The sequence below is a fragment of the Citrus clementina genome, unplaced genomic scaffold, assembly GCF_000493195.1.
Source record: "Citrus clementina cultivar Clemenules unplaced genomic scaffold, Citrus_clementina_v1.0 scaffold_1, whole genome shotgun sequence".
Classification (NCBI taxonomy): Eukaryota; Viridiplantae; Streptophyta; class Magnoliopsida; order Sapindales; family Rutaceae; genus Citrus; species Citrus x clementina.
In genome coordinates, this window is record NW_006263303.1 from 28,930,204 (window position 1) to 28,940,139 (window position 9,936).

The 9,936-nt window shown below is 49.0% G+C and overlaps 1 protein-coding gene across 1 annotated transcript in view; it reads right to left on the minus strand.

Annotated features, from left to right (window-relative positions):
- The window catches only part of LOC18053787 (probable protein phosphatase 2C 44), a 4,799-nt gene extending 2,362 nt beyond the window's left edge, over nucleotides 1–2,437 (minus strand). Inside the window, exons 1-3 of the mRNA XM_006453676.2 lie at nucleotides 1,873–2,437; nucleotides 1,205–1,456; nucleotides 568–844 (exon numbers count right to left, since the gene is read on the minus strand). Coding sequence (XP_006453739.2) covers nucleotides 568–844; nucleotides 1,205–1,456; nucleotides 1,873–1,944 — 601 coding nt within the window. The 5' untranslated portion in view covers nucleotides 1,945–2,437. The remainder of the gene's footprint in view (nucleotides 1–567; nucleotides 845–1,204; nucleotides 1,457–1,872) is intronic.
- Nucleotides 2,438–9,936: the final 7,499 nt, after the last annotated feature.

A 9,936-nucleotide genomic window follows, 5' to 3' on the forward strand; every position in this document is an offset into this window, starting at 1 on the left:
AATCAAAATTAGAATACATTTGAAGTTCTGTGATAGAATTTGGATAAAATCTCAGAAATAGTGATTATTGAAGTTATTCTGAATTACACATTATATGCTCCTTGGACTATACTTGGAACCTGGGCTCTGGACCAATGCAGTAACTTTCTGAAGGACTTAATCTTATCAATAAGGAATGTGAATGTCAATATTCTATCCAAACAAGCTTTAGAATATGTGCCATGCCAACAATGAACTAAAATTGTCATTGAAAATTCATACTCAATGAAAACTGGCTTTGGCTTTCCATTCAAACTAATCCCTAAGCAAATTATTACTTTCATCTACTTCCAAATACCATCATGCTTGAAAAACCCAACAAAAAAGTTAATTATTCTCTTACGTCAAAACTTGAAAACATTCCCTAATATTTTTGATAGCCATAACGAAGTTATAAATTAACGATACCACTCAACCTTCATCATACAACATAAATGAAAGAATGGCTTGCTGAAAAGAGAAAAGCAATAAGTTGGATCTGGCCTGAAAATTGAATACGGGAAATTGTATGAAAGCAGACATATTTACCGGGAAGAGAAGTCACAAAGCCACCCTGCTTCTCAATCCTTCTTCGCTCAGCATGAGGCTCATGGTCCACAGTTATTTGATTGGCAGAGCCCCTTTCACACACAACAGCTCTTGAGTCACCAACGTTTGCCACCCATAGATCTTTGCCATCAATAACAATTGCAGTAACTGCAGTTGATCCACCAGGCCCTAATTGCATAGAGTTTTCCAGTATAAACTGATCTGTGGAGCGGTAAGCATTTGTTATTGCTGCCTTAGGGTCTTTCCAGAAATTTGACTGTATAATATAAGTAAAACAGTTGATGATTAAGACAATAAGTAGAGCACCAAGAAATTTTTAAAAGTAGAAAAGATAGAAACAAGTATGCTGCATAACTGAAACAGATTTTGAAGGGCGGTAATATGCCCGGCCAACCACTAGCCTAAAGAGTAGCAATATTTACAGGGACAACGACAAAAGCCACAACATGTATCAGATTGAAGGTCTAGTTTAAAATTAAATGAAAAGCAGCAATTGCATCCATCCAAATCAGAAATTAATAATAGTTTACAAGCATGAGAATTCAAAGAATACTGATTGTATCAGGAAAATGTAGATATAGAACAGATGGTAAAATAGAGATGGGGAGGGACACACCTCTTCAAGTATGTTGTTGAAAAGGTTATCTTTCAAATAAGTAGGTACACGATCCCCAAGATGGCCATCGAAGATAGCAAATAGACCAAGCACATGATTCTTCTTTTTTCTGTATTCGGCAACAAGGTAGTCTTCCATATCATGACCAGATTGGCCTTCTACTAAGTGATATCCATGAGATACTTTGTTACTTGACGACTTACTTCTTCCTTTTCCAGTGTCGGATGATGATGAACTAAAACAAGTAGAATTCTGCCATAAATTGAAACGAATGAATACCATGAATTTAAACAATAAAAATCTCAATTTAATTACAATGGAATTGCTAAATCCAGCAATAACAGAAAAGTTCTTAATCCAACTTAAAGAAATAACAATCGAAACTCATAGATGTGAGTTTCGGAAGTCTCAAAAAAGACTAACTAGTTACCGAGATTCAAAACCATGATAGGAAAATAAACAAAACAAAAACCATGCATTGATTTTACCAAAGTGAATCTTGTATCTCTGCATTAATCTAAGTATTCACAGTAGACGTAAAGTAGATGATGCATATATTTGTTGTTTCAATTAACTTAGGCGAAAAAATAAATTAAAAATCAATAAAAATATCTAAAAGAAGAAGAATAAAGATAAACAAAATACAAAATCCAGAGAAAAATTAGTACCTTGATCTTGGAAAAAAAACCCGTACTATTATTGGAGCGAGAAACACTTGCTGCGGGGTGCTTACTCATCATCTCTGAAAACACTCATACGACGAGTCCGTGCTTCCACTTTTTTTTTTCTCCGAATATCCAGTATATATCAGCAATCAGCAGCAATAATAAGAATCAATCGGGAAAAAAAAATTGTAGGAATTTGATAAGTTTAGTCGGATCAGCAAGCAAGCAAGCAATAATCCTTTGTCTCTGTTTGTTTTCTCGAAGTGTGAAGGCGTCCGTCTTTCTTTCTTTCTTTCTTTCTTTGTTGTATCGTTGACGTATCGGCTAGTTGTTAGTCGTATTCTAATTACAGTGGGGTGCTGATGACGAAATGAGATGATAAACAAATGGATACGCGGTATTTGAATTTTCTAATGTCCTGCAACCACATAATGCCAGTGCTTTTTTGTTTTTGCATAATCGCATTTGCTTTAACATTTAATAGTTGAATCAATCTTTTTTCTTTTCGCTATTTTTGTACTTGCAATAGTCTGACAGACACTATACACAAAACACAACGACTTTTTGAGTTTGAGAGAATGGTCTTTCTTCGGAGTTGAAAAAATCCACTCGTTGAATATTTAATATTTTTTATTTTTTGGTATATAATTAATTCTATTTCCGCGTTTGATAGGCCCCACTCGCTCTTTGTTTATTTCCCCCTTTTTTTTTCTCCTTCTAATCGCTCATTTCCTTGAACCTTCCGATGATGGGGACTGAAGGTAGATGTTATAAGTTTTCGTATAAAATCATTTTTATTCAAATTAATATGATATTTTACATAATTAGTTGATAAAAATATCAAATAAAGAATTTAATCATGTGAGTCATTTGTTATTTTTATTCAATCACTTTATGTGATAAAAATATTACTCATTCAATCAGTTTTTTTTTTCTTCATGGACGCTATTTTTCTGTTTGCATTAGACTGACTGATACTATACACAAAATACACTACCTTTGACTGTGAGAGAAAGGCAATGTTTCTTCAATATTTATTTCAATTTATTTTTTATTTGAGATAAATAGATATTTATTCTAATGCACTATTATTAGAATTACAAAATATAGAAATATAAATACTTTATATTACTATAGCATATAAGATGATAATACTATTTATACTAAGATCTTGTTACGTGACAGTTTATGTAAGTAACAAATTCAGAGTTGAAAAGATAATACTTGGATGTGTGGCATGTGGTCGAACAAATGGGTGAGGACCTAACATTCCACCATTCCAGTTTGCATATGGTAATACTATTTACCGGTCACTGAATTTGGATAATGGGCCTTGTTTTTAAAGAAATTAGGATGATAGGCCGTGTTTCAAAGAAATAATTTTTGCACTTTGATTCTGGAAAACGATGTAGTTTGACAATTACAATTAAAAAAATAATTAACAAAACCCAAAATGTTTTGCAGGAGAAGCCAACTTTGCACCTCCTCGAAGGATTATGATCTTTATCTGAGCAAGTGCTATTAATATGATTGGTGATTGATAAATTAAAAAGAAAAAAATAGTTAAATCTTAAATATACACTAATACTAAAACACAGGCCACACAAGATTTGTAAAAGATCCGGAGTGTTCAGATTAGGAGAGGATCTCAATCCCTCTTTGAACAACATCCTCTCAAAATCCACCCCAATTTTTGTCCAATCGAATTCACGGGTTGTTCAATTGCAGTAATCGAAGCTGCTTGCGAGGTCACCCCTTGATCCACACCTCCAATTGCCATTCCTTAGTCGCCAATATTGATTCCAGTCCGTAGCTGCTTAGATTTGCACAGAGGCCCCTCGCCCCATTCCGAGTCCGGCGGAAGAACATTGCCCGCGCCCCCTACCAAAGCAATAGCCCACCGGTTTTTTTGGCCTTTTTCCGTTGGGGGCTTTTGGGAGCCCGATCTTCGGGCGCTTATTTTTGGTCGCGGCTGTGCCCACGACTCCCCGGGGGCACACCGAGGCTGCTCGCAAAGTCTCGCCCCATTTTGAGTCTGGCGGACGAACTTCGCCCGCGCCCCCCACCAAGGCTATAGCCCACCCGTTTTTTTGACCTTTTTCTGCTAGGGGCTTTTGGCGGCCCGACCTTCGGGCGCTTATTTTTGGGCGCGGCTGCGCCCGCGACTCCCCGCGGGCACACCGAGGCCCCTCGCAAAGTCTCGACCCATTCCGAGTTCGGCGGACGAACTTCTCCAGCCCTCCCCACCAAGGCTATAGCCAACCCATTGTTTTGGGATTTTTTCGCTGGGGGGGTTTTGTCACCCCGACCTTTGGGCGCGGCTGTGCCCGCGGCTTATTTTTGGCACGTGGAGGCCCCTCGCAAAGTCTCGCCCCATTTTGAGTCCGGCGGACGAACTTCGCCCGTGCCCTCCACCAAGGCTATAGCCCACCCATTGTTTTGGCCTTTTTCCGCTGAGGGCTTTTGGCGCCCCGACTTTCAGGAGCGGCTGTGCCCGCGACTCCCTGCAGGCACACGAAGGCCCCTCGCAAAGTCTCGCCCCATTCCGAGTCCGGCGGACGAACCTCGCCGGCCACCCCCACCAAGGCTATAGCCCACCCGTTTTTTTGGCCTTTTTCCGTTGGGGGCTTTTAGCCCCCCGACCTTCGGGTGCTTATTTTTGGGCGCTGCTGTACCCGCGGCTTATTTTTGGCATATGGAGGCCCCTCGCAAAGTCTCGCCTCATTCCGAGTCCAGCGGACGAACTTCGCCCGCGCCCCCCACCAAGGCTATAGTCCACCCCCTTTTTTTTTGCCTTTTTCCGCTAGTGGCATTTGGCGCCCCGACTTATTTTTTGGACACGGAGGCCCCTCAAAAAGTCTTGCCCCATTTCGAGTCCGGCGGACGAACTTAGCCTGACTGCCCCACCTAGGCTATAGCCTACCCGTTTTGTTGGGCTTTTTCCGCTGGGGGCTTTTGGCGCCCCGACCTTCGGGCGCTTATTTTTGGGTGAGGCTGTGCCCGCGACTCCCCTCTGGCACACGGAGGCCCCTCGCAAAGTCTCACCGCATTCTGAGTCTGGTGGACGAACTTCGCCAGCGCCTCCCACCAAGGCTATAGCCCACCCGTTTTTTTGGCCTTTTTCCGCTGGGGACTTTTGGCGCCCCGACCTTCGAACGCTTATTTTTGGGCGCGACTATGCGCGCGACTCCCTGCGGGCACACAGAAGCCCCTCGAAAAGTCTCGCCCCATTCCGAGTCCGGCGGACGAACTGAGCCAGCCCCCCCACCTAGGCTATAGCCCACCCATTTTTTTGGGCTTTTTCCGCTGGGGACTTTTGGCACCCCGATCTTCGGGCGCTTATTTTTGGGTGAGGCTATGCCCGCGACTCCCCGTTGGCACACGGAGGCCCCTCGCAAAGTCTCGCCCTATTCCGAGTCCGGCAGACGAACTTCGCTAGTGCCCCCCACCAAGGGCTATAGCCCACCCATTTTTTTGACCTTTTTCCGATGGGGGCATTTAACGCCCCGACCTTCGGGTGCTTATTTTTGGGCTCTGCCGTACCCGCTGCTTATTTTTGGCACACGGACCTCCCTCGCAAAGTGTCGCCCCATTCCGAGTCCGGCGGATGAACTTACCAGCGTGCTCCACCAAGGCTATAGTCCACCCGTTTTTTTGGCCTTTTACCGCTGGGGGCATTTGGCGGCCCGACCTTCGGGTGCGGCTGTGCCCGCGACTTATTTTTGGGACACGAAGGACCCTCGCAAAGTCTCTCCCCATTCCGAGTCCGGCAGACGAACTTCACCCACGCCCCCCACCAAGGCTATAGCCCACCTGTTTTTTTGGCCATTTTCAGCTGGGGGCCTTTGGCGCCCCAACCTTCGGGCGTTTATTTTTGGGAGCGGCTGTGCCTGAGGCTTATTTTTGGGACACGAAGGCCCCTCGCAAATTCTCGCCCGATTCCGAGTCCGGCTGACAAACTTCGCCCGCGCCCCCTACCAAGGCTACAGCCCACCCGTTTTGATAAATACCGACAGACAATCATACAAATTTTTGACTTTCTTATATGATCTGAACTTTCCTTCATCTTATGTTCGCATTGAGGCCCACTATTATGTACCATCTTCATTTACCTTTTTTTTCTTTTTTTTTTCCTTTTCCTTTTTTCACTTTGTTTAGTAGATGATGAAAATAAATTGTTGTAAAAGGTTTATGGGAGGCAACAACAGCTGCAAATGGCGTCATCCCACTTTGAACGAGTAGCATTGCAATGGTAGAAACAAAGGCAATAGCCCACCGGTTTTTTTGGCCTTTTTCCGTTGGGGGCTTTTGGGAGCCCGATCTTCGGGCGCTTATTTTTAGTCGTGGCTGTGCCCACGACTCCCCGGGGGCACACCGAGGCTGCTCGCAAAGTCTCCCCCCATTTTGAGTCCGGCGGACGAACTTCGCTCGCGCCCCCCACCAAGGCTATAGCCCACCCGTTTTTTTGACCTTTTTTCGCTAGGGGCTTTTGGCGCCCCGACCTTCGGGCGCTTATTTTTGGGCGCGGCTGCGCTAGCGACTCCCCGCGGGCACGTCGAGGCCCCTCGCAAAGTCTCGACCCATTCCGAGTCCGGCGGACGAACTTCTCCAGCCCTCCCCACCAAGGCTATAGCCAACCCATTGTTTTGGGATTTTTTCGCTGGGGGGGTTTTGTCACCCCGACCTTTGGGCGCGGCTGTGCCCGCGGCTTATTTTTGGCACGTGGAGGCCCCTCGCAAAGTCTCGCCCCATTTTGAGTCCGGCGGACGAACTTCGCCCGTGCCCCCCACCAAGGCTATAGCCCACCCATTGTTTTGGCCTTTTTCCGCTGAGGGCTTTTGGCGCCCCGACTTTCAGGAGCGGCTGTGCCCGCGACTCCCTGCAGGCACACGAAGGCCCCTCGCACAGTCTCGCCCCATTCCGAGTCCGGCGGACGAACTTCGCCGGCCACCCCCACCAAGGCTATAGCCCACCCGTTTTTTTGGCCTTTTTCCGTTGGGGGCTTTTAGCCCCCCGACCTTCGGGTGCTTGTTTTTGGGCGCTGCTGTACCCGCTGCTTATTTTTGGCATATGGAGGCCCCTCGCAAAGTCTCGCCTCATTCCGAGTCCAGCGGACGAACTTCGCCCGCGCCCCCCACCAAGGCTATAGTCCACCCCCTTTTTTTTTGCCTTTTTCCGCTAGTGGCATTTGGCGCCCCGACTTATTTTTGGGACAAGGAGGCCCCTCAAAAAGTCTCGCCCCATTTCGAGTCCGGCGGACGAACTTAGCCTGACTGCCCCACCTAGGCTATAGTTTACCCGTTTTGTTGGGCTTTTTTCGCTGGGGGCTTTTGGCGCCCCGACCTTCGGGCGCTTATTTTTGGGTGAGGCTGTGCCCGCGACTCCCCTCTGGCACACGAAGGCCCCTCGCAAAGTCTCACCGCATTCTGAGCCTGGTGGACGAACTTCGCCAGCGCCTCCCACCAAGGCTATAGCCCACCCGTTTTTTTGGCCTATTTCCGCTGGGGACTTTTGGCGCCCCGACCTTCGAGCGCTTATTTTTGGGCGCAACTGTGCGCGCGACTCCCTGCGGGCACACAGAGGCCCCTCGAAAAGTCTCGCCCCATTCCGAGTCCGGCGGACGAATTGAGCTAGCCCCCCCACCTAGGCTATAGCCCACCCATTTTTTTGGGCTTTTTTCGCTGGGGGCTTTTGGCGCCCCGATCTTCGGGCGCTTATTTTTGGGTGAGGCTATGCCCGCGACTCCCCGTTGGCTCACGGAGGCCCCTCGCAAAGTCTCGCCCTATTCCGAGTCCGGCAGACGAACTTCGCTAGTGCCCCCCACCAAGGGCTATAGCCCACCCATTTTTTTGGCCTTTTTCCGATGGGGGCATTTAACGCCCCGACCTTCGGGTGCTTATTTTTGGGCTCTGCCGTACCCGCTGCTTATTTTTGGCACACGGACCTCCCTCGCAAAGTGTCGCCCCATTCCGAGTCCGGCGGATGAACTTACCAGCGTGCTCCACCAAGGCTATAGTCCACCCGTTTTTTTGGCCTTTTACCGCTGGGGGCATTTGGCGGCCCGACCTTCGGGTGCGGCTGTGCCCGCGGCTTATTTTTGGGACACGAAGGACCCTCGCAAAGTCTCTCCCCATTCCGAGTCCGGCAGACGAACTTCACCCACGCCCCCAACCAAGGCTATAGCCCACCTATTTTTTTGGCCATTTTCAGCTGGGGGCCTTTGGCGCCCCAACCTTCGGGCGTTTATTTTTGGGAGCGGCTGTGCCTGAGGCTTATTTTTGGGACACGAAGGCCCCTCGCAAAGTCTCGCCCGATTCCGAGTCCGGCTGACGAACTTCGCCCGCGCCCCCTACCAAGGCTACAGCCCACCCGTTTTTTTGGCACTTTTCCGCTAGGTGCTTTTGGCGCCCCAGCTTTCGTGCGCTTATTTTTGGGCCCAGCTATGCCCACGACTCCCTGCAGGCATACGGAGGCCCTCGCAAAGTCTCGCCCTATTCTGAGTCCGGCGGACGAACTTCGCCAGCCCCCCCACCAAGGTTATAGCCCACCCATTTTTTTGGCCTTTTTCCACTAGGGGGTTTTTGCCCCCCGACCTTTGGGCGTGGCCTTGCCCGTGGCTTATTTTTGGCACAAGGAGGCCCCTTGCAAAGTCTCTCCCCGTTTCGAGTCCGGCGGACGAACTTCGCTCGCGCCCCCCACCAAGGCTATAGCCCACCCGTTTTTTTGACCTTTTCCCACTGGGGGCTTTTGGCGCCCCGACTTTCGGGCGCTTATTTTTGGACTCGGCTGTGCCCACGACTTATTTTTGGCATATAGAGGCCCCTCACAAAGTCTCGCCCCATTTCGATTCCGACGGACGAACTTCGCCCGCGCCCCCAACCAAGGCTATAGCCCACCCGTTTTTTTGGCCTTTTTCCGCTGGGGGCCTTTGGCGCCCCGACCTTCGGGCGTTTATCTTTGGTTGCGGCTGAGCCCGCGTCTTATTTTTGGCACACGGAGGCTCCTCACAAAGTGTCTCCCCATTCCGAGTCTGGCGGACGAATTTCGCCTGCGCCCCGACAAAGGCTATAGCCCACCCGTTTTTTTTGGCCTTTTTCCGCTGGGTGCTTTTGTCGCCCCGACCTTTGTGCACTTATTTTTTGGGGCGACTGTGCCTGTGCCACCTCGCGGGCACACGGAGGCCCCTTGCAAAGTCTCGCCCCATTCAGAGTCTGGCGAAAGAACTTCTCCAGCCCCCCCAACCAAGGCTATAGCCCACCCATTTTTTTGGCCTTTTTCCGCAGGGGGGTTTTGGCACCCCGGGCTTCGGGCAGGTATTTTTGGGCGCGGTTGTGCTCGCAACTTACTATTGGCACACGGAGGCCCCTTGCAAAGTTTCACCCCATTCCGAGGATCATCGCCTGCGGCCCCCACCAATGCTACAGCCCACCCGCTTTATTGGCCTTTTTCCGCCGGTGACGTTTGGTGCCTCGACCTTTGGCGCTTATTTTTGGCAGCGGCTGTGCCCGCGCCTTGTTTTTGGCATACGGAGGCCCCTCACAAAGTGTCGCCCATTCCGAGTCTGGCGGACGAACTTCGCCTGCGCCCCCCACAAAGGCTATAGCCCACCCGTTTTTTTTGGCCTTTTTCCGTTAGGTGCTTTTGGCGCCCCGACCTTTGGGCGCTTATTTTTGGGGACGACTGTGCCTGTGAAACCCCGCGGGCACACGGAGGCCCTTCGCAAAGTCTGACCCCATTCTGAGTCCGGCGGACGAACTTTTCCAGCCCCACCAACCAAGGCTATAGCCCACTCGTTCTTTTGGACTTTTTCTGCTAGGGGTTTTTGGCGCCCCGACCTTAGGGTTTAGGGTTAGGGGTTAGGGGTTCGGGGTTCGGGGTTCGTTGTTCGGGGTTTAGGGTTTTTAGGGTTTAGGGTTTATAGGGTTTAGGGTTTTAGGATTTTAGGGTTTGGGGTTTGGGGTTTAGGGTTTAGGGTTTAGGGTTAGGGTTTATAGGGTTTAGGGTTTAGGGTTTAGGGTTTAGGGTTTAGGGTTTAGGGTTTAGGGTTTAGGGTTTAGGGTTTAGGGT